Raw genomic sequence first — 24,438 nt, 5'->3', positions numbered from 1 at the left:
CTTGCACTAGAGTCAATAAACTAGTTCACATCGCCATGTGATTTAACACCAATAGTTCACATCGTCATGTGATTTAACACTCTATAGTTCACATCGCCATGTGACCAATACCCAAAGGGTTTACTAGAGTCAATAATCTAGTTCACATCGACATGTGATTAACACCCGAAGAGTACTAAGGTGTGATCATGTTTTGCTTGTGAGAAAGTTTAGGCAACGGGTCTGCCACATTCAGAGCCGTATGTATTTTGCAAATTTTCTATGTCTACAATGCTCTGCATGGAGCTACTCTAGCTAATTGCTCCCACTTTCAATATGTATCTTGATTGATACTCAGAGTCATCCAGATCGGTGTCAAAGCTTGCATCTATGTAACTCTTTACGACGAACTCTTTATCACCTCCATAACCGAAATATTTCCTTAGTCCTCTAAAGATAATTTTGACCACTGTCTAGTGATCTACTCCTAGATCACTATTGTACTCCCTTGCCAAACACGGGGCAGGGTATACAATAGGTTTGGTACATAGCATGTGTTGGGGAACGTAGTAATTTCAAAAAAAATCCTACGAACACGCTAGATCATGGTGATGCATAGCAACGAGAGGGGACAGTGTAGTCCACATACCCTCATAGATCATAAGCGGAAGCGTTATGACAACGCGGTTGATGTATTCATACGTCTTCACGATTCGACCGATCTTAGTACCGAAAGCATGGCACCTCCGCAATTTGCACATGTTCGGCTCGGTGACGTCCCACGAACTCACGATCCAGCAGAGTGTCGAGGGAGAGTTTCGTCAGCATGACGGTGTGATGATGGTGATGATGAAGTTATCAGGACAGGGCTTCGCCTAAGCGCTGCAACGATATGACCAAGGTGGATTATGGTGGAGGGGGGCACCGCACATGACTAAGAGATCAATGATCAACTTGTGTGTCTATGGGGTGCCCCCACCCCGTATATAAACGAGTGGAGGGAAAGAGGCCGGCCTCCTAGGCGCGCCCCAAGGGGAGTCTCCCCCCCCCCCTTCCCTAGTTGGATTAGGAGAGAAGGAAGGAGGAGGAAGGAGGAAGGAAAGGGAGGCCGACCCCCCTCCAATTCGGATTGAGCTTGGGGGGTGCCCCCTCCTTTGCTCCCTTCTCCTCTCTCCCACTATGGCCTAATAAGGCCCATATACCTCCCGGGCGGTTCCGGTAACCTCCCGGTACTCCGGTATATGCCCGAACTCACTCGGAACCATTTCGGCGTCCAAATATAGTTGTCCAATATATCAATCTTTATGTCTCGACCATTTCGAGACTCCATATTTAAAATGCATCTATATACATGAATCCATATTTAAAATGCACCTATATACATCCGTACCTAGTTTATAGTAGAATCTCTACAAAGACTTATATTTAGGAAGTTCATAGTAGAAACTCTACAAAGACTTAGGAACAGAGGGGGTGTTACATGTATATGTATGGTCAAACTTTCTCTCGAAACGAAAGGATCAAACGCGGGCGAAGGGAGCACAGCCCAAGTTTGTAAAGACAGTCTGCAAGAAAGAGAATACATGGTGCAACATCCAAGAGACAGGATTCGTCTGCCACAATTATGACGAAAGTCACAACAATTATTTGTTGAATCTCATTCTCTAGGAGTCATGTCTCAGTTTCGAAATTGGACATGTTACCGTTGGTTCATTCATGCTGCCCAGCTAAACCAACAAAATCAGACTATGTCAATACCGGCAGGAAAACAGAGCTGCAACCCCAGCTTCCTCCTTTATCTACACGAACACGATACAAACTAGCGGACCGGTTCTGCTACATAAGGTTATATTCACAGGACTACAGGAGATATTAACTAGGGAGACACTACTTGCTCATTAGGCTACAAAATGTGATTCGCATCCCTCAGAACCACGGGTGCCACGTCGGATCCATCATGCACAGGTTCCTCGAAGATAGCGCCGATTCCACCAGTTCTGTAACGCCTCTTTGGACAGACTGGGGCGGTTCTGTTGTGCTCTCCTCCTGAAAAACCAAGAGTATGGTCAGAGATCGCACAACTTAAATGTTGTCTGCAATGATCAAGCGGCACGCAAAAAGCATCTTCAAGAAACTGCATACCTCGTCAGCAAGATAATGTGGTGATATGGATTTGATACGGTTGATGACGTGATCCACATTGTGTATAACCTTTTGCTGGAAATCCAATGGGTTGATCATTCCAGCGGCAACTGGAACAGACGGAATGCCAAGCGGCCTTCTCCATGACCAAGATAGCAGCTCGTCGCGGAAAAACATAGCCAGATGATGCCATATGTGTTGGGTTTGCTGAAAATCATAATAGTAGCAATCTCAACATGTGGCACATGCAATAAAACTAAATAGATGCACCCTATAATGAATCTTCAAGCAGAGTCGGTACCAAGATAAGATCCTATCTACTCTTTAGTCTTAGAGAATATATCCTACAAGAATCACCTATGGTGGGTGGAAATACTCACTTTAGGTGAAACCACAGACTGGGCAGCAGAACACATGGCAGAAACGATGAGACCTTCAACGCCAAAATTTGAGAAGAAAGCTTGCATGTTGCGTGTCAGCCTAAATGGAACTAGCTCATTGAACTCAATCAATCCATTTGGATCATAAGCTGCAAAAAAGAAAATTATCAAATGTGAGTGATCAAGTTCCACATGCCATATTTACATAGATTGATTATTGTCCCTCGAAAAGAAAGATTAATGATCATCAAGAAGAATACCTGGATGGAAGTCAGTCTGGAATATCTTCCCAGTATTTTTCGCAAACAGAATTTTGTTAGGAGCCCTGCCACCAATCTGCAACATGTATGACATGAAGCAGGACAGAGCCACTTGGATTGCAAACTGTTTCTTGAAAGTCCAAAGGTGGTTGCCAGTTGGCAGAATCTTGTGCATGTACTGGGAGAAGATATTATCGTTTACAATACTTTTAGTAATTTCATTGTATGCTTGCAAACGCAGTTCCACCACTTGTTCGGGAGAAACCTGCCCTGAGATGGCTTGATTTAGCTGCTCTTTAAAAATTGTTATAGGTGAATCAGCTTCTCTGTTATGCCGTGCACAGTTGATTTCATAAACCTCAAGGAAAGTGCTGTACATCAAATCATCCTCTACCATCCGAACCTGAATAACATAAATTGCAGCAATGTCAAGACATGTTCATTACATGCTACCTTGAACCTAAAAGTTCAGGATAACAGATTATTATCAGGTAAAGAATAGGGCAGAGCCGGGGGGTTAGTTCACCTGAGACCAAACAGGAATAATTATCGGGGTATGGATAGCAAGATGGCGACGTCTAGACTCCTTGTGTTTGTCAAACATTTTGTTTAGCACACGGAAAAGCTGCAGCATTCTTTCATCACTCCGAGCATTCGGCGTCAATGATGTCTGAACAATAAAATGGCGCTGTGAACCATCAGAACCAATAAGTGTCAGGCGCCGAAAGCTACTACCATGCCTCCGGACAATTGGTATATCAGGTCCAACTCTGTCCAACTTGACAGTGTGGTCAGGTGCAACCTCCTGCAAAAGAAAAAATGCAAAGTGAGATAATACAAACAATAACCAGTGTGGCGAGTAGTACAGTCAAGAACTGGTGGGTAGTATAAAACTTTCAAAAGAATGTGGAGCATTATCTTCATCTAAACAGAACATGAATGAAATAGTTCAAAAGAATTTAGGACCAACCTGATCTGTAAAATACTGCCCCGGAAGTTCTACATCAACAACATGAAAATCCCTAAGTACTTTACTTTCTTCCTCTAGCTTTAATACAGCAGGAAATCTGTCCTCAACATTACTCTGCAGAATATTCTTCCAGTGCTTCAATCTCTCAGTAAGTTCAGCAAGGGTTGATGGAAATGTAGTAGCACTATCTGGGTCAAGGTCACGCTCAAAATCTTGCTTGTACTCCTTAACAAAATCAACGTGTTTGTTAACAGCATCTTGTGAAAAGCAAGCCCTGCACACACCAGAAAGCTCCTTCTTGAGAGATTGCGGAACCTCGCCTGTGGTTGCAGTTGGATACTTGTAGCAGCGATGAAGCAGTGCATTAACCACAGCAAGAAGTCTTTCCTCAGGAAGAGTAACAAATCTTGACCCAATTTCAGACAGTAAAAGCTGAAACAAGCATGAAATATTAGATTATAAACCTTCATAATAGACGAACTATTGTACATAAGCATCACAGCTTTCTGCCGATTTTAAAAGGTGCCATTGTTTAACAAATTTCCTTAAAAATGTGCAAACAGCCCAAACCTATTTACTCTATAATTAGAGAACAGCTAGTGGTTTAGAAATAATATATCACCTCTACCACGCTTTTGAGATATGTACATCAATATGAATAATCTTCTTCTCATTAAACTACTTTGTTATTTCTTACCTCAAGTTCGTTGGCTAGATTGGTATGCTTGCTCCTAAGAGCTTCCATGATATCCTTTGCAGCATCAAACGCACTTGCTGCAGAAGTGACCCAGCCAAGTCCATTGTTACGTCTTAGTGCATTTTGTGAACCCTCTGCACTCTGTTGACCTTGATCATGACTGGTACTTGTACCACCTTCAACAGCAGATCTGTCCACCTCTTGTCCTTGGAGGTTGCCCCCCTCATGAGAACCTGTAGCACCACCTGACTGGGCGGCCTGATGAACCTGGTTGTCAGAAGTCAAATTACCACCCGCGCTGCTGTTATTCGCAGCATTGTTTGCCAACATAGCTTGTTGCATGCGCTGCTGAGCCAACATATTTCTTCCCATTTCAGTTTTAGTAGCAACATCACGCCGCTCCATCAAGTATGTACGAAGCCAATAATACAAGGCCTGCATGAACAACTTTCAGATATGTACATCCAGAGACAAGAATATGCTTTTTTTTAGTCCAAGAAGTTCAATAACAAGAAAGTTAAAGCATTTATTTTACCTGTGGATAAACTTGAGCTATCTTCAACAAAACCAATTTGCAGTGTTGAGCTTCATTTCTCTGTAATGATAGCAACAATTGAGGGATCCAAGAAAGCCAAACCCAATGGGGCAGCTGCTCCAGATATTTATCTAAAGCCCTTCCGACTGGTTCATTTTGCGTATCAAAGCTGAGAAGATAGAGAATTCGAGCTAGATGGCTCCTTGAGTTCGAAACTCCATATTTAACGCCTTGGAAGAAACAACTTGCGGCATACTCAAGCCAAACCTCTTCTTGTGTTTCTTTGAAAATCTGCGTAAAGGCACACAATCATAATTACTCAACAAATCTGTAAACTGAACGGGCATTGTTAATAAAGAGGATCATATCCATACCATGTCACAATAATTTCCCCAGCTAATCCACCCTTTTGGCAAATGCTTAAAAAGGGTGATTGCATTTGAATACGCAACATTTGCATTCTCACAGTCATTCATTTTCAACATGAAGTCGCCTTTCAGACGAAATATTTCTGCTTTATTTTTCACCGGGAAAAATTCCAAATTGGTATTATTGATCAAGTTAAGACCACTGACTAGTTCGCCTTTCATATCTAAGTATGCCTTAGCTTGTTCGCATATCTTCACAAATGCTTCCTGCAATCAGATCAGAACGCAAACTAGTAAAATAGACATTGGATGAGGAGTGTGCAGTAATACAAATTTTTCGTGGTAGAGACAGTCACCTGGACTTCCATTGTAGCATGCCCATACATCTTATCAAGTATAGTAACACAAACATCAGGAAGACCATGCTTGCGAGTGATGTGAGCAAGCTTGTTCACATTCCAAGCCTTGTCTCGGTAACCAAGATGATGAAGTTGAGGATTTGTTTGGCCAAAATCCTTGAACGCATCTATTACCGAATTGTACATTTCATTCCTCCATTGGAGCAGGTCATACCAAATAGTCGTATTGTCCCAATCATTAGGAGTCCTAAGTCTCCATGTCTCAAGGATATCCTTGAGATCAGCAAATGAATTCTGGTGATTTGAACTGGCACCGGAGTTCCCTGAAGCTGGTTTATTCCCATTTGCAATGTCAAGAAGTATTTTAGAGGATTCTTTCACTTCAACCAACTGCTGAAACTGCTGCAGCAGAGGCATTCGGGACTGCACAGACATCTCAGGCAACTGCCACCACTGTTCTAGTGCGAGTTCAACACCTTTGCTAACGAGGTTCTCAGCTTCTCCAACACCATTAGTACCTTTGTCATGAAGAGTGAAAAATGCTTGAATCAGGCGTAACTTTGGTGTCTCTTCTACTTGAGCTTTCGGAATTACATGCTCCTTCATATATGTCCAGTCAGGCGCCTTCCAGAGGCAGTCCAAAAGAATCTCATAATTCTCCACACCTTTTCCAAAATCAGCCAATACTTCCCACTGGCCTAACTGAGTTGCACAAGACAACCACTGTTCTTCCCACAGACACATTTCAGCTTTTGGGACGGTATTATTGTATGTGCCCTGAGTTGCTTTGATCATTGCCTGGTAAAAGAGGGTTTGCGCCTGCTGCCAATATCCATGCTGGACAAGTGATAGCCCAGCTCTAGTTTCTGCAGTGATTGATCTTCTCTTCCATAATCCATACCTCATGTCATCCTCATTCAGAAGCCTGTATAACTCCGCCAGTGACTCGGAGCATTTAGCCTCATTCATAAGCAGCATGTGACTCTCAAGTAATGCGATTGAAGTGTGCCAGGCATTGCAAGTTTTTCCAATATATTTGATAAGCTCGCTCGGCATGCGTGGTTGAGGGTGGCTCAAATGAAGACCTTCAAGAAGTGCTTGGGCTACATTAGGCCTGCATCCCTGCTGCCTCTTATGGTAGTCTTTTGATAGAAGTGCAATTATTGGCTTGGCTAGCGCAACTTGTTCATCTTTCTGTAAAGTAACCCAAACAATTGGAAAGACAAGAACCCACAGATGATAAGCAACATTGGGATCAGCAAAAGCAAGTTCTTTCAATGGAGCCATGACATCTGCCACCTGCATAAATTACAGGTAACAAAGGAATTAGTTCTTAACATGGATTACATTCAAGACAAAGATTTCTTGCAAGCAAAACTGGCAAAAGGGTTAAATAAAAACATAGCCCCATCCAGATTAGCCTGTCTATGAAAGTTTAGAATGGTATTTACCACAAGCTTGCTTGCTTCATTTAAGAACTGAGAATGCCTCATCGTAAGAGAATCAAATGACAGGGAAGTGCCATCCAAGCTTTCATGAGCATCAGGAACCTGCTGTGGCATGATAATGCGATCTGGAACTGGACCCACTATCGTAAGCGGGGTAAGTCGAGCAGAATTTGAGGCAAGAGAAATTGGTTCATTTTCAACTAATATAGCTAAAATGAGATCCAAGCCTTGCTTCAACCAGAAAACATCACTCACTGCTTCCCAGTCCTGAGTCTGTATTATAAATTGCAATCTAGCAAATAACGTCTTTCCCACGTAGTCATGGTAAAGCCTGAAGAACCGCTTCCTCATTTCTGGATCTTTAGCCCTAAATCCAAGCATGTATTGTCTCTCAACTTTATGAAAATACTCTTGCCTGGAAGCCAATGGATATCTGCACAAACAAATAAATATCAAATAGAAACCAAAAACTACTAATAAAAACTTACTGCATAGAGATGTTCTTACTTGGTAGAATCACCACAAAGTGAATAAAGAAGCTGCAGATACTTTGCATCCCATTCTTCTTGTGCGGATGAGGAGAAACTTTTCCTGTCAACCATTGATAACTTCTGAAGATAAGTTACTATATCTTTTGGGTTAAGAGAACTAACAGAGCCAGCTGATGAAACAAGTCTGTAGTCATCCTCAATCCAAGCTTTTATCATGTCTAGTATGCATAGAAGAACACTGGAATCGGTGCCTCTCTCTGAAAGAAGTGTTTGAAGTATTTGTCCCATATTTCGTCTGTACTCAGAAGAGCCCATCACCCTCTCACTTATGAGCTTTAGGACAGTCTTCATGTTACATATGACAGTAGAATCCACAGTAGGACGCGAACTAACAGCTGAATCCATTTCAGGCCTCTGTCCCTAAAAGTATTGCAATGTCAATTGCCAAGGTTAATCAAACAAGTGTTCACCGAGTCTTGTCAGAAAATTTGTGCATGGAATAGGAACCAAACCACATAGTTAAACAATAATAACAAATAGTAGGTTTAGTCATTAAATGGGTAATTCTAATTCTAATGTAAAAAGTTGTAGGTCGTAGGAAAAAAATAACCAAAAGAAAACTAAGGTACAAAGTGGAAGCTGAGACTGAAACAGACTATAGCGCTGACAATTAAGGGTAGAGTGACAACTAGTCAATAATGTACTAAGCTCCGCCTGGGTTTATTAGTCCCCCTTGTATTTTTGGGTCAAACTCTTTGACATACAACGTATACAAAATACAAAGGGGGCCAATAAACCCGGACGGGGGTATTATGTGGGTACATGATGCGACAAAGTTTGCTGGACAACTAAATTAAAGTGACATGTGTTTCACCCTAGATAAGTTATCTTGATGTCACTGTTTATTCAGTTCACCAAATATAATTAATCAATAATAAGGTTTGCTACAGTCATACAAGTAAAAGATAAGTGAGATCCAAGGATAAGAGATCAAAAATGCAGATTGCTTGCAGCAAAATATGTTAGCGTATTAGTGCACTAAGGTAAGTTTAAAAACATAACAAAATTAAGTCAACATACTTGTCGGGCATGGCTGCCAGCAGAAGATCCCATATCACGTGCAAGACGTTGCAGGACACGAAGAAGCAGCGCAATAAATGGATCAATGAAATTCTTTTGTACTTCTGCAAGTGCATTGAGGACAAACAGTGCAAAGCTTATTATAGAGTTAGCATTGCTAGCTTCGAGTGTTATCTGTGGAGTTGTCACAGCAGCAAGATGCTTCTGAATGAGATCTTGAACCCTTTGATACAACATTTTTATATCCTGCGGTGTCGTAGCCGCTTCAAGTGGAAAAGCGCTGAATACCATCTTTAGCAAGGAACAAAGGGACTTTCCAGCATCCAGCATTTTGTTATTGAAGCAAGGTTCCAGTATCTAAGCACAAGAATTCACAGAACATATCAAAGATTAGAAACATCTGTCTAGAACCCCCTCAAAAATAGGAATCTAAGGAAGACCTTGTCAAGAGAAGAGAGATAATTCTGAAGTAACTTACTTGAGAAATATGATTGATGTTATTCCGAATGAAGAGGCGGGGTTGTTTTTCCAAGACTTTGTTCATAACATCAAGACCCTGTGCAAGCGCCGTTGCAGGGTCCTTTGACTGGGAGGGTGTCAGATTCCCAAGCAGCTTCTCGAGATAATTGAATTTAACATTGGCATTGGGCCAGACTTCCAAAGCTTGTGTCAGCAAATCAAGAGCTTGCTTGTACATTGAACTAGATTCTTTTTCCTTGGGTTCAATCACCAGTGACACCTATTCTCCAAATCAATGAATTTATATGAGTATCCACTACTTCAAACCAAATACAAAATGTGACGTGGACATGCTGATTGTTTATAGTGCTATATGACAAAAGAGCAATGAGCCAGCTAATCCACAGGTCCCCTTAAGGGGAGAAAGCACAGGTTATCAAGTTGTGATATATGCCGCAAGTATACAACACCACTAAACAAGAGGTATACCTTAGACACATGCACGTATTTTGAAAGAAAATTATCATTTTAACGCACACAATCTACTGATGCAGCTTAGTGTGTTATTTAAAACAAAAGGCATAAAACTAAGAAAGATAATCACCCTTATAAGGAAAGTAATAATCATCTCTTCCATTGCAGCATTGGGTTTATATTCCTCATCCGGTTGCCCAGAAGATCCTGGTGTTTCAATATTAGGTATGGATGCCCCACCAGGTGACATCACAGGAAGAGGTTGTAAGCCTGGCTCAACCTTTACCCTCTTACTCAGATCATCAGCAAACATGGGAACATCTGAAGAGCGTTTTGGATCACCACCAATAACAGTAGGGCTAAGCATATCAACAATCTGATTCTGGCTCTCACTTTCCTGCACAACTTTCATTTCACTCTGCCTCTGTCTCTCCCACGCCACTACCAATCCAGCAAGTTCGATTGCAAGACGTCGGTTTTCAGCAGTTGTGTTGTATGGTAATCCAAGACGACTAAGAGAGTTAACCATCTGGGGAACAAAATGTGCTCTGCAACTATAGAACAGTTCTGCATGGCGAACAATAAGCTGGAATATGTGAATCATGTTGGGAATAGAATGGCCTTCCTCCACAAGGATTTTCTTCGTGTATCTGATCCATATTGGCATGCGAGTATCCCCAGGAGGGAGTCTTCTAGGCAGAGCAGGCATAAGGATATCAAGAGCTTGCTTTACTAGCAACTTATTTTCTGGTTGGCATGTCCGTAATAGAGCAATAAAAACCTGGGCAATATAACAGGTCAGACTGGCTTGCTGGATAAGCTGGTAACGATAACGATGCACAATTGTTACAGGAGAAATTTATGTTAACCTACCTGTAGAATTATCTTTTCAGGGGCTTGATATGCCTCTAAGAAATGGCACACGTTCACAAAGGCCCACTGTTTGCTGGAATTGTCTTCACGTTTAAGATGGTTCCAGCCAAACTTTATGAGTTCCTTTCGATGGTGAACAAGGTCATTCTGAAGATACTTCAGAAGTAATGTGGCAAGTTGAAGGAGTTCTATTCTTAAAGGCTCGTCATATTCAGCACTGACCTAGACACATGAAAAAAAATCCCATTACCCTCATGAAGAGAAAAAGACCAGGCATGTATTAAGGAGTGGACTATAGTTCACCTCTTCCGGAGGATCAAGAAGCTTGTCAACAATAATTTTAACTATAGAAGGATCAACAACTTCCCAACTTTGTCCGTTTTGGAAAGAATGAGCTAGCATTGGAAGAATGAGTATCTGCATAGCAACAACCAAATGATCTTGCCCATACTGTTTTAGTTGGAATATGTTCAGAAAGTGGGTCAGGATAGTTTTCTTCAAATTTGGAGCATATCCTTCAGCAACCTAAATGCAACATGTAAATGTGTAAGAAATGGTAAGCACTCAGAAAATACAAGCGAACAACTTGCACGAATTAGAAACAAGAAATGGGGTTACCTCTATGACATAAAATTCCTTCAGAAAGCTATAATCTATTCGGCTTCGGTACAAGAATATTGATAGCATATCAAAGAGTGCACTAACTTCAGTACGGTCGTGCCTTAAGTAATTCAGGAAGCATTTTATGAGCCGTTTGCTTTCCATCACCTGGTCAGAAAGCAAATATATTAAAAAAACAAGATCTGGATAGAATGTGCAAATCTGCAATATGCTAAGGGATCAAAGTAACTCACAATATTTACCACAGCATTAATAAGTTGCAAAGGAGTAAAGTGTCTTGCAACAGGAACTCAACTACCAAACTTCAATTATGAGCAAGTATGTGCATAGGAGTGAATAAGCACTCAGTGCAAGAGGAAGTATGTGCATCGGAGTGAATAAGCTCAGTGCGCGGATTTTTGGCTCTCAGGAGCATATGCTCCCTAATGAACAGTAAAATCAAAATAAATAGTAAATAAATTTCAAAAATTCTGAAAAATTTCGTAGATGTTCATATTAGTGTAGCAAGTGTGCTTGACAATTTTCATGCCATATGGGATAGCAGTGCTTCGTCGGTGAAAAAAACAAAATTTGTAACATTTGGCGTTCGACTTGTTTTGTTTTTTTGCACAGGTCAAAATGCTTAAGTTTTTCCCCTGGAAATTTGCATGTACCATTTGGGTTTGACAATGAACACATCTTTTTTTCAAAAAAAATTGACATTTGTAAAGTCCATTTTTGGCACGCAGGAGCATGTGCTCCCTAGAGCCAAAATGGATTTCCTCAATGCAGCAGAGTATTCAGATAATGCAGAAATCAGAAATAATATCCATATGATCGTACTAATTGCTTAGGAAGTTAGGATTGTCAAACTGCACCACTGGTAGGGTACTGAAGTAGCATTTCAGAAGGATCTGTGGAGCACAAAAATTGCCGACAGATTATTATTTTTCTTGTGGCATAAATTGATGTTGCAAAAAGAGAGGCCAAAACTGAAGTAACGAACATCTGAAAACAAAATACAGAATTCGAAAAAAAAGTCCAGCTAATAGCCAAATATGATCTGATACACAGAAAGATGACAGAAGCAAAGCAAAGAATGCAGGAAACTAAATATAAGTAATGCACAAAACAGAAAATTAAGAAAGGTTAAAACCGGAAAGGCAGCGGTCAAAATATCAAAGATGTTGTACATGACCAGTGTACAAAGGCATCAGGAGTAAGTGGAAAGTGAAAACACCTACCTGGGGTAAACTCAATTCCTGCTCGTTCTGCAGGCGAGCAATTCTTGCAGGTGATTTCCAAGCAAGCAGCAATGTGTCGAAGACATCCCTGTTGTCACGGAGCCACTCGGGCATCAATTTCACAAGGGTCGAGATAAGTTCTAATCCATTGAAATAACTATCTGAACCAATAACCATGTTTGATGAAGATTGGACAGTAAAACTATTGGTTGTGGCTCCAGCTCCTTCATCCTTTACCGAGGACAACAACTGATTACCAGGTCCCGAGGATGGTAGTTGAGCAGCACCTGCTTCAGTCTGAGAGTTAAACTGTGAAAAGGCACTAGCAAGTATCTTTTGAGGTGACTTCGCAAGTTCATCCCGTAATTCCCCAGTATCAGAGCAGATTATGTACATAAACCTGTATTTTCAAAAAGGAAGAATTAATCAATTTTTGGACGTGATAAATATAATTACCCCTATGTTAATCATAGGAGCAAGAGGTGCATTTCAAAGATGATAACGTCACAGGACCAAAGGCTGTTCACATATGTATATCTCCCAATATAACTTTGAAGGGGACAACAAGATGTCAGAAGATAACGACAATCTACTGGAAGAATGATTTGGGGGATAATATTTTTTACCAGCCTATTATTTCAATCACCTGGTCGGTGTAATTTCAGAGATATGTTGCAAAAAATGTGCATTGCACTTGCAGAATGCCTAAAGTCATTCCCTCTGGATTATGAAGGTACAGTGGTAAAGTACAGTTTTGAAAACACATGTAAAAATGAATCCATAATAACCCAAAAAATAATTTCTGGATTAAGCCAGCTAAAAGTCTTTGAAGTTAATTAATCTACCCAAGTTATTTTGAAGTACTAAACTGTGCTTTTGAAGCTTCCCATTATTGCACAAAGTAGTACTATTCATACATCATCGATAAACGCATGATCTGGTAAAGTGTCTACCTTCTGAAATACTTTTGATGACTTAATCGAGCAAGAAAATAGTCCACAGCCTCCACAGCATAGCGGTTCAAAAACTTGGAGAGTGGAGCACGGTACGGGCTGTTGATTTCACTATAAAATTGGTCTTCAGGAAGTGCGCTCTCCAAATCTATTACCAAGGTGACAAGGTCATCCAAGAACTTGCTCGCCGCCGCAGGGAGAAGGTGAAAAAGCTCAATCATAGCTGCCCAAGCAAAGAAAAAACATTACATAAGACCATATAAAACTACCAAGCAAAAGAAAAGTTAGGAATGAGGACAACACGATTTTGCCAAACAATACAAGGATGACTTCACATTGGATCACTATTTTTAAATGAATCGGATATTTCTCAATGAAGATTATAATCATCTATATCTAAGTAGGTTCATGTAAAATATGTCACAACTCACAAAGTTAGTTAAGTCTTGTGACCAAATGTTGTACAATAAAATATGGTTTATAAATGTAGAGTGGCATGTAATCCTTCCCACACACAATATCCTATTTGAGAGAAATAGAATACATGATGAAGGAACATAGCAAAATATGTCACCTGCAGCTATTTTTGGTTCATCTCCAGTTTTCCAAGATTTTTGACTCTGGGCAAGCTTCTCTGGCTCCAGCCATTTTTTCAAGTGATCCAATAACTTTGCACCCAAAGTTACATTGAACCAATTTGACAGTAATTCAAGCAGACGGGCCAATCCTTGGAGTAATGGCATGGTGAGACTCCTTGTCTGTGCTAAGTTAACTAAGATGGGCCTTAAGCTACTCTGTAAAAGATCTTTTGGCATCCTCTGTTGCTGAACAACCTATAAATGCAATTACAAGTGAGAACAAAACACATGGAAAACATTTTTTATGTTGAAATAGTTATTACTCCCTCCGTCTAGGTGTGTAAGTCATCTTACGAAAACCAAATAATCCCAAAACACTTAGGCGCGGTGCATTAAATTCTACCTCGTTTCTTGTTTCTTGACATATCAACCAATAAGAGAAGTAAGGTGTGCATGCTTTTAATAACTTGAGACTACCAAACACGACATGCAGTGATTAGTTCATTGCATGCAATGCTATTAATTAACAAATGAACATTAAGTTTTCTTGTTTTCCCCTCCTCCTTGGTCACGGTGCACAACCTAAAATGACTTACTCACCTAGACGGAGGGAGTAGTAAAGCAGAGATTAAGAAACAAAAGGCTAAGAATTAGCAAATATTCTGATTTCCATCGCAAAGTGTCAATATAACAAAACATAACTGCAGATAAACGTTACCTGACGAAGTCCCTCCTTGGCAACATTGACAATTTCAGTTGTCCTACATGTCAGAGACTTGAAAAACATTGAGATAATCTTTGCCCGCAATTCACTGTGAATTGGAGCTTTCAGATCTCCCCAAGCCATCGCAGTACAGAGCAGTTCAATGCATGCAGTTCTTAGTTTATTCCATGTCATGACTATTTTGGCATTCATCAGCTTGGTGACCCATACTGTTTCATCAGCCTCTGCAATTTGCAGTGCTTCTTGCAAAAAATTGACGAGCTCAGGCGACAACTTCAGAAGAGGTGGTCTTAGTGCTAGACAGAAGTTCAGGGCTGTAACAGTACCCACCTGTGACAAAAAGAAAAGAAAAGAAATCTATCAACTGATATTGTAAAAGTTTAGTCTGGATGAGTAAAAGGTTAGAAATCCAAGGAAACCTGTTGCTCAACGTTCTTCGAACGCAGAGGTCGTGAAATCAGAGGCTGAAGCAATGGTAGATACAAAGGCTCGAGCAATTCAGAGACTTCACTGCCAGTCCTACTTGCAAGCAGTGATAAGCATGCCTGCACATTCTTTCTCACAACAATTGAAGCATTGGGGTTAAACAGCTCAAAAGCAAGAAACTCAACAACTCCCTGAAAACTTTGTCTGCGGGGTTCACTGTTTGCTTCATCTGCGTTGTTTACTACCCGTAACACTTGTGTTAGGACATGGTTTGTCTCCTCCTGCTCTTTGTTTGCATGCACTGGAAGCCTCTTAAGAACATATATAAGTCCACGTACAACTCTGACCTGAAAGATACATAGGGTTTCCACAGACACTTTACCAACCAATGCTCCAAGGCCTATTACACCACCCATCTGAGCTTGCCACGTGCTACCATAACAACAGTGCAATAATCGGGGCAATAGTTCCTCAAACACGGCAACCCGCACACTCGGGGGAGGAGAATATACTGGATTCAAAGATGGACTAGAAACAAGCATAGGAGTGCTTGGGCCTCCTCTTAGCACACCAGTGTGTTTCATCCGTGCGAGAAAGATTAGTGTCTCAGCGAAAGTATTCAAAGCAGATAGAGCAGCTTTTGCATGTTGACGGTTTTCACTAGATAGAACTTCAACTAATGCATCCAAAAATATTAAAGGGTCCAACTCCCGGAGATTAGATGATGTGGTGCTTCTTGGTCTAGACCCCATGGTGATGCTAGATGAGAGGGACGAACCAATTGGCTGCCCAAATCCAGATTGATTGGACGATGACGAATCAACATGGAAAAGTATAGCAAAATGCCGGCATATATCAACAACAAAGTCATCCTTCTCATCTTGAAGACTGGTATCAGCTTTAGCGGCGATGATGGCTACAAGCAAAACCTTGAAAACAGATTTTTCTGCCAATAACTGTGTCTTTGTCTTCACACCTAAATCTCCCTAAAAACAGATAAAATAAAGGGAAGCACCAGTAAGAAACAATAAGATGGCTAGAACACAGAGGCCAAAAAAAAAACTATGGTTCCAAGTCCAGAATCAATTACCACTAATCTATGACATTTTGCTTTGGACATGGATCACTAAAACTTAAGGCTAAGTGATCAACAGATCTGCAAATAGGAATCTAAAACATCTACTCCCTCCGTTCCGAAATATTTGTCTTTCTAGAGATTTCAACAAGTGACTACGTACAGAGCAAAATGAGTGAATCTACACTCTAAAATATGTCTACATACATCCGTATGTTGTGTTCATTTGAAATGCCTAGAAAGACAAATATTTTGGAACGGAGGGAGTATATGCATAGCATTGCCAGTGTGACAACACCTTATTAAACACCTAGTTGCAGTTAGCTACAATCAGAAGTGCAGATACTGCATGCAGCCCAAAAATCACATGTGCCAACTTGGCAATGATAAAAGGCCCAGTATAATCCGAAGAATGAAGATGCATTCACTTGTAGGTTAGTTTAGTAGAAATTACTAATTCAAAATGATAATTATTAATAGTGGCTTTTAGTTTATTACTCCCTCCTTCCCATATTAATTGTCGCTCAAACGTATGTATCTAGCATTGAAATACGTCTAGATACAACCATTTGAGGGACAATTAATATGGGACGGAGGGAGTAGTAGACTCATGCATTCTAAAGGACATCAAGAGGAGAAAGGGGGGAGTGCATATTAATATTTAATGCTAGTGCTCAATAGTATACACAGGATGACTTGAGGGGAGCCTTAAATAGTATACCAACCTTCATATCTGAAGCATCGTTGCGACGCCTTGAGGGATCTAATGAAGAAATGAGCAGATGCCCAAGAACTCCAGAGCTCACACCCTCCGCGGGTACATTTTCCCTCAAATTTAACAAAGAGTTCAAGCATACTCGAATAAACTGAAGAGCCTGTTTCCTGTAGAAAGCTTCCATACCATTACCTTGCATAACAGCACCAACAGCAAAATGTATGCATCTGTCCAGAGGAACTAAAAATGGTGTTGCAGGCTCAAAAGTCAGAACTAAACGAAGTCCATGTTCCGGATTTTCTTTGCATTCAAGTGCTAGGGGCTCCTTCAGAAATCGCCTGTTTCGACCGCCTAGCTTACCTAAAAGTTCCAAGGACTTTGTACCCCATTTGTAGGGAAGGGGCCTTAAGTGAGACCATAAAGCAAGAATGACCTCAGACATTAAACTGGCCATGCTAGGTTCCAGAAAATCAGGATTAAGGCTATCAATCCAAAATTCAAGTGTACAAAGAGCTAAGCTCACAAGATCATCATTCCCTTTCAGAGCAAGAACAAGAGGTTTCATCAAACGAGGAATGTGAGGTAGCAACGAACTCAAACGGGCAGGTAATATCAGGCAAAGCTCCAGAATCAAGTCCCGCATATCTGCAGTTGTTGGCCCATCAAGCATCGAGAGTAACAAATTGAGGCAAGGTTGAAGAGATGGAATAAGATCACGCATCAATGAATCAAATTTAGCACTGTTCAATGCACGGAACATGCTACGGAGAAGGTGCATATAACCAAGAGGTTTCTCAACTTCAGTGGCACTCTTCATGCAAACTTCCATTATTACTGGCACATGTGGCTGAAGAGTGCGTTCGCAGCTTTCTGGAGCCTTTGCGGCAGCAATAAACAAGAAGCGGAAAAGTTGCAAGACAAGCTTTGCTGCAGGTGAATCTGGTTGTTTCAGAGCATCAAGCTTCGAGCTAACAAGGAAATTAATCAATACATCTGTGAAGGGCCGAAGAACCTTCGGAGCTTGCAGAAGGGAAGAAAATATGTGTAAAAGCTGGTTGTTGGTTATCATGCAATCAAAGAGGTCCGGCATGCAGAAGGAAAACATATCCATGATATCACGAGCTTCCATTATAGCTAGCATTTGTGAAAAACATTGCAGTATGTCCCTCTCTTCATCTTTCTCCTTAAATAGAGCTAAACAGTGAACACCAGATTTTAGAACACCTGAAGTCTTCCGCACCTAGAATAGATGGTCAAGATTTATTACAAAAACTCAAATCAAACCAAGAGGAAAAGAGGTTCGGACAGAGTGATGTACCTCATCCTCCCGCAATCCCCTGAAGGGTTGAACTGACAAATTAGCAGATTGCTGATTCTGTTGCTGCACAACACATGATAGGATATAAGAACTTAAGGACTAGAGCACAAAGAAAATGACAAGCGGCCAAATTTACTACTCCCTCCGTCCCAAAATGTAAGACCATTTTTTACACTTGTTACATTTTGGGACGGAGGGAGTATTTAGCAAATCAGAGAGTCCATAATACCTGTGGGCGTGGCCAATGAGCATGGGTTATACTCCAAATTATTGTCTTCATTCCTGGTGTGTTCAATATGAAAATTGATAGTTCAGACGTGTAGCCACAAGATGCATGTCATCGCTTAAAAACTTTGAATGGTGTGAATACTGTATATCAAAATGCATACCCATTACGAGTGTCCTTATCAGACTTTTGTAATCATTAACCTCCTTCGTATACTCCAAGGGTGGTTGCAAATTCAACACAGTCTGCAATAAATGTCAAAATGGTTTAATAAACAACAACAAAGCAGCAGCTGTATCACATAAAACACACCTAATTATATTTCATGGTTGCTTGGTTTATCAGGTTCAGCTGTATCACATAAAACACACCTGCAATGGGACTTCGAGCTTCATTCTCAAATTTGGACGTTCCTTCCCTTCCTCAACTTCTTCAAGCAACTACAGAGAACAAGAGTAAGGTAACATAATATAAAGCACTAAATGGAAATGACGCAGTAATAATGGGTGCTTGAAAGCCAATTTAAGTACTATGGCTCAAAAGTAGATCATGAGATACACATATTAGTAACTAATAAGCACAACATGAATCTACCATTACATTTTCAGTTCTCATGTATAAAGAAGCTGAAATTGAAGTAAATGATAGCTACCTTTCATTGTTGTTCATAATAGAAATCTTAAGAACTGATATGTTCTGTTGCAGGACAAGATGGAAATATGTAAAACATGTAGATACAAACAAGACAGGGCACCCAGCCAATCACACAAAGCTACATGAGAAACCTTATCTCCTAGCCAGAGTGAGCAGAGCCCTTAGGCCAACCCTACTTTTCCTACCTCATCACCTTAACAATTAGGAGTACTAGACAACATTATTCTCCATGCTATTCCTACCTCATCACCTGCTTTTGTGGATATTTAACAGGCAAAGTAAAGCATGCCGCCAAATAGAAACATATCGTGTGGATAGGCAATGACAGCAGGGAGAATATATCATGCCGGTAACTAGCAGAGTGAGCAGATCTTATGATAGCTACTTTACTGCAACGCAAAAAAGGCCTGCACTTTGGCCTTGGAAATTCCGAATGGAAAGTAGATTTCTGCTAGAGACACTGATAATATGAATCTTCTGTTGTGTATATAGTTGTATACTTGTACTCCCTCCGTCCCATATTTCAGTGCTAGATACATTCGTTTGAGCGACAGTTAATATGGGTGGAACATAAATTGCATACCAAAAAATTAGAGGGACCAAGACTACCAACGCATTCCTACACACATTTGCATTAGAAATTCACACAGCTAGCTCGTACTCCATTCCATACAGACCTTGCAGGGATTCAGCTGAGCAGAACTGCCCCATTGTTTTGGAACATAGCAGCATTATTGCCTATGTTTTATAGCTGTGTACTGTAGTTTTGCAGTTTGAATTATTGCAATGCAATACCCAACCAATGTGGACATGTGTATATAATGTGCCAATGGATTGAAGAAAGATTCTGAAGTTTCCATATACCTGAGGAATTGTGCGCTTCAGTGTCCTAAATTTCCCAACAAATGCATCCAATATGCGCCCCTGGTGATTGGCCAATCAGGAGTATTTGTTAAAGAAAAAAGTAATCTTTGATGTGTGCATTATGAACAAACAATTCTTACCAACAATACTCGTGCTTCATCCATGCTTTGCTGGTCAACACCTTTTTCATATATGGGCTCGACCTAGAGTGGTACCAGAAAAATAGCGGTTTACAAACGCTAGCTTCACTAAAACTACTGTCTAGCTTTATGGTAATGCATGAATATTGAATTACAGACGGAAAAACTCAACAACAAAAGTAATGTACAAGTCACTAGAGTTATCTCGGCAATCTGGAAAATCACGGCGACCCCAGGGCACCAGGACAACAAAGTGCATAGGGTCATCTTCAGCGAGAGGTAGACAGTGCAAATACAAACAATAAACGATACCAAGTACTTTATTTAATAAATACACCATTTTGGTAGGACGTTAGGAGACATAGCATCCAAGGTTACCTAATGTAAAATTTAAGGTACTCCCTCAGTCCCATAATGTAAGGTGTTTTTTGACACTACACGTAGTGTCAAAAAACGTCTTACATTATGGGATGGAGGGAGTACATAATATAGGATAAGCATATTTGGAGAAGAGAAGAGAAAAGAAAAAGGAATGGGAATGGGAAAAGAAATAACACAAAAATGTAGCAGGAGTGATTGTTTGGACCATCTGGCGATGTTAGGGGATAGCTCTTGCTTTTTTTCGTATGTATTTTCCCTCCCAGCAGGCCACCGCCACAGAACACATAACAATAGGTAGAGAGGAGACTCGATGATAGAGGTGATCGTTGGCAGGCAACCATCATATCCTGACATCATCATCATAGGCCAGCAAAGCCATGATTGAGATCGAGCCCAAGTTCAAGGTCTATGTTCAAGGATTTTTTTTTAAAGATCTGCTACTCCACTATCGTGGAACGGATGTGACGGTGGCAGTGACTTCACTCGCTTCCTCCCCTATCCCCCTCTTATCCCCTCCTTTCCACTCCTTCCAAACACCCACCTAAGTCCAGCTGGCCTGGTTAAGCCCACTGACGCCTGCCTCCAGCAGCCAATATGATTTGAAATCCTTGGTAAATGCCATTTTTTATACTAAAGAAAGGAAGAATAGTACGCATACCAGATTAAGCATTAGACGGGCAGACGTCGTATGAATTACGAGAGTTAACGAAGAATCATGCATATTCCGAGAGAACAAATAGATGATCCGTGACAACTGCACAAAAGTGAAGTTACTGCTTTAGTATAAACATCCCCAAAACTCAGTCATGAATATAGTAGAACAAAGCAAAAGTCTGCTCTTGTAGATACTTGCATAATCTTTGCTGAACAAGGAAAATTAGATACTTGTATCTGTGTTACAGCTAGCAGAAGAAACATCTGACAAAGCACCTAATCTTTGCTCTCGTAGATACTTGTATCTGTGTTACAGCTAGCAGAAGAAACATCTGACAAAGCACCTAATCAATGAAACAACTAGCTGTCTAAGCCTTTATATTGATGGTGTTTACAATGAGCAAATAAGATAGTAGTTCTCCCTCTAAAATCTATGGAACTGCAGAAATTATGGGTGCGTTTGATTTTATAAGCCCAAGTCTACCAAACAGAAATTCTACTACCTGGCCAAAATTTTGGCCATGGTTTCTCGTGCCCATGATTTGGCCAATGTTGGCAAGAAAAAAAAACTAAAATAGGCATAGGAGCAAGGCATGTCAAAATATTGGTAAGCATCCAAACAATGACCAAAAATTAGGCCATACCCAAAATGTTGGTAACGTATGTTTTGGACATAAGCCAGACATGCCCTCTGACTGAGCAGTGCCAAATTTGTGATCTTGTGAAATAAAATAGATATTTTAACGTAACAAGATTGACATGCTAGAGTTAAAGAATAAGATCAACCAGCGGAAGGGAAAGGTCTCCTCGAACATAATGCACCAACTCTGCAAGAAGGGTATAAGCAAGCGGCCTTAATGTCTCGATACAAACTCGCCCTGTGCCAACCAAAACCCTGGAAGACAAGCAATCATCAAGAGTTAAAACTTGTCTGAAACCAAGAATAACGCATGACAGGCAAAAAAGCAAGCAATCAAGTGCTCCAATATCCATAACAGGACATAAATGACATAAGATTACCATGTACACAGTTGAGTTATAACACAGCAACCATAAGAAAAGAAGGATAAGCTCAGCATAACACATAGTGCCTCATTGACAGCTCGGTGGATATGGTATTTCTCTGCTTACAGTTTTACAGCGATTTTCTACAAACTAAAATTGAAGAGTTCAAACCAATCCAAATCAAGGGAGGGGGTGATTTTTTATAATTCTTTAGTTTCCAACTGCTTTCCTTGTCTTCAATGAAAAGGAGTTTATGCGACCATGTTTATTTGGACTATATCTAGAAATATTCAGCCCTCTAAAAGTAACTTCGAAAGGAAACACCGAAAGAAACAGGTGGTCATGAGTTATGACATCAGATCAATAGCTAGCTAGCACACAGCTTGGTAAACCATCTTGCCTCCGCATTTAAAAATCATGGAACAAAATATGGTAGTGAGCATTCAAGAAGTGAAATGGTTTATTTACCTTTCATCAAGAAGTGTGTCAATCAAGGGAAACAGCCCACGCCTGTATTCAGTGTTGAGAACTTGCTTCAGCCCAACTAGCAGCTCCTGGAATTACATAAATGGAAGTGTTTTAAAAATAATGCATGATGCAGCACCTAACTAAGGGAGTTTGCAAGTCATAGTAACCTTTCTTATGGAGACTGAGTCTGCGGGGCATGTAACAAGCAATTTCACAATACTGCTGCATATACTGTTCTCATATGGCTTTATATAATCTGCGTTGCTTTTTAGCAGGTACGTCAGAAACGACAATGTCTGCAGCACAAACCATCAATCAGTTAAGAACTCCACAGGCAAGGCAACGGAAGTATAGTGAACTAAGCCCTACCTTGACTTGTGCACCCTTTAACTCAACAAAGGGCGTCTTCAGGTGAGGCGGCACCTTGTCTGGCCCGTTCTCAGCAATTGCTTCCACCATGAGTGGCAATAAGAACGGGATATTTGTCTGCACCAGCTTGGCATACAACTGAAAGAGGAACATCACCACAAGAGGGCTCTCGGTAACTATCTTGAAAGACTGTGCGCTTGGATTGAGTTGTCCACCACTTGGCACTGCCAACATGCCTGGGCCATCGGCAGTGGGGTCCAAATGCTGATTGGACACGGGGGGAATGACATTGGCACTGGCATTGGGGTTATCGAAGAAATGCTTGACAGTAAATTTGAAGTTGCGGTATATTGCAACAACAAAATCAAGAAATGGCTGGACCTCCGCCTCAACAGTAGGGCGGAAGTTGCGGAGAAGGTCAAATACGATTCGAATGGCAAGAAGGGCATTGTCCTCATTGTCCTGTGTCAGCACACGGAGAGAGAGCTTGAGAAGATCCTGCACAAAGGGTCGTAGCACCTCACTGTGCGGAAGCCGGTTGAGGATCTCGATCACCACATTGCGCAGCTTGTGCTCAGCGTTTTCGGTGGCCTGTGGTGAGGTGTAGGTGCTCAGGATGGCTGAGAAGGCCCTGAAGTAGCATCGAAGGAAGTTGAGGTAATCCGGAGTATGTGTCATCTCCAGGCTGTCCCGAACTTCCATCACGAGCTGCAGCCGGACTTGCACAGCTGCAAAATAGTCAACAAACTGATGATTAGGCAACTCCAGAGAAAGTATTATGGCTTTCAAAATTTGCAACTTGGGATTGAACAAAAAAAGGTTTCCTTTACTCCTTTATGGTGAATTTCGACAGGAAATTGGAGAGCAGGCCGTTTGACAAAATTCTACGATGGAGAACTACATGCTAGATTAATTAAGAAAAACATGGAGCAGCTTCATTCGGTTCCACGCAGCGGAAACCTGACACTACAAAATTGTACATTGGGGAGCAATATACCTCTAATTAAATTTAATCCACACCATATAAAGAAGATACAGACTTAAATGCACCAGAAGGGGAATGCGGAGATTCAGTAAGGTAAACAGGACTGCAAGAGCGACAGTCTAACTGCAAACAAACAAACAAAAGGTTGCGAGGAAACAATGGGCGGGCAAACTACATACGATCCGCCGCCCCCCGGGTGAAATCGCGAGCGCGTCGCGCAAGCACGGCTGCAAAATTGACGCGGTGGCCAGCACATACAAGAAAACAGATAAACAGGGCATGGGGGGGAGGGGGACGCGGGGGCGTACGTAGGTCGGGCTCGAAGAGCCTCTGCGAGTGCATCTCCATGTTGGAGCTGTTGATGGGCGCCATGGCGGCCCCAGCCCCGCTTGGAGGACGCGCGGACGACAAACCCTACCGCGCCAGGGCTTAGGGTTTTGGGGATCTGCGGCGCCCGGAGGGGACGATCCCGGCGCCGCCGCCGCCGACTGAGGGGCGGGGAGGGTGGGGAGCGGCGGAGGAGGGCGCGCGTTCGATCTTTCCG

At 41.3% G+C, this 24,438-nt stretch overlaps 1 protein-coding gene across 1 annotated transcript; it reads right to left on the bottom strand.

Annotated features, from left to right (window-relative positions):
- Window positions 1-1,551: 1,551 nt before the first annotated feature.
- Window positions 1,552-24,383, bottom strand: LOC119362738 (transcription-associated protein 1-like). The gene is made up of 36 exons (XM_037627990.1): window positions 24,203-24,383; window positions 22,910-23,637; window positions 22,708-22,836; window positions 22,541-22,626; window positions 21,854-21,962; window positions 21,072-21,167; window positions 20,033-20,095; window positions 19,893-19,952; window positions 18,746-18,814; window positions 18,538-18,619; window positions 18,378-18,430; window positions 18,149-18,211; window positions 16,841-18,070; window positions 15,034-16,026; window positions 14,609-14,944; window positions 13,887-14,145; window positions 13,313-13,535; window positions 12,360-12,759; window positions 11,134-11,283; window positions 10,819-11,040; window positions 10,516-10,737; window positions 9,773-10,423; window positions 9,188-9,448; window positions 8,710-9,066; window positions 7,646-8,049; window positions 7,142-7,571; window positions 5,688-6,989; window positions 5,338-5,598; window positions 4,964-5,254; window positions 4,429-4,863; window positions 3,732-4,163; window positions 3,288-3,566; window positions 2,762-3,164; window positions 2,502-2,650; window positions 2,122-2,328; window positions 1,552-2,025 (listed from the first exon to the last, which is right to left on the bottom strand). The coding sequence occupies exons 1-36, from the start codon at window positions 24,264-24,266 to the stop codon at window positions 1,906-1,908; spliced, it is 11,619 nt and encodes a 3,872-aa protein (XP_037483887.1). The 5' UTR covers window positions 24,267-24,383; the 3' UTR covers window positions 1,552-1,905.
- Between the last annotated feature and the right edge of the window lie 55 nt (window positions 24,384-24,438).

Source organism: Triticum dicoccoides, chromosome 2B (assembly GCF_002162155.2).
Source record: "Triticum dicoccoides isolate Atlit2015 ecotype Zavitan chromosome 2B, WEW_v2.0, whole genome shotgun sequence".
Lineage (NCBI taxonomy): Eukaryota > Viridiplantae > Streptophyta > Magnoliopsida > Poales > Poaceae > Triticum > Triticum dicoccoides.
The sequence above is the reverse complement of the archived record's forward strand: the minus strand, read 5'-3'. Positions and strand labels throughout refer to the sequence as shown.

What these genes read in the sequence shown, in the direction of transcription:
- LOC119362738 (XM_037627990.1), bottom strand. Translation starts at nt 24,266, where the DNA reads ATGGCGCCCATCAACAGCTCCAACATGGAGATGCACTCGCAGAGGCTC. An exon ending in GAGACCTTTCCCTTCCGCTG is followed by an intron (nt 21,168 to 21,853) that starts GTTGATCTTATT and finishes ACTTTTGTGCAG; the next exon opens with TTGTCACGGATCATCTATTT. An exon ending in ACGATGCTTCAGATATGAAG is followed by an intron (nt 16,027 to 16,840) that starts GTTGGTATACTA and finishes ATCTGTTTTTAG; the next exon opens with GGAGATTTAGGTGTGAAGAC.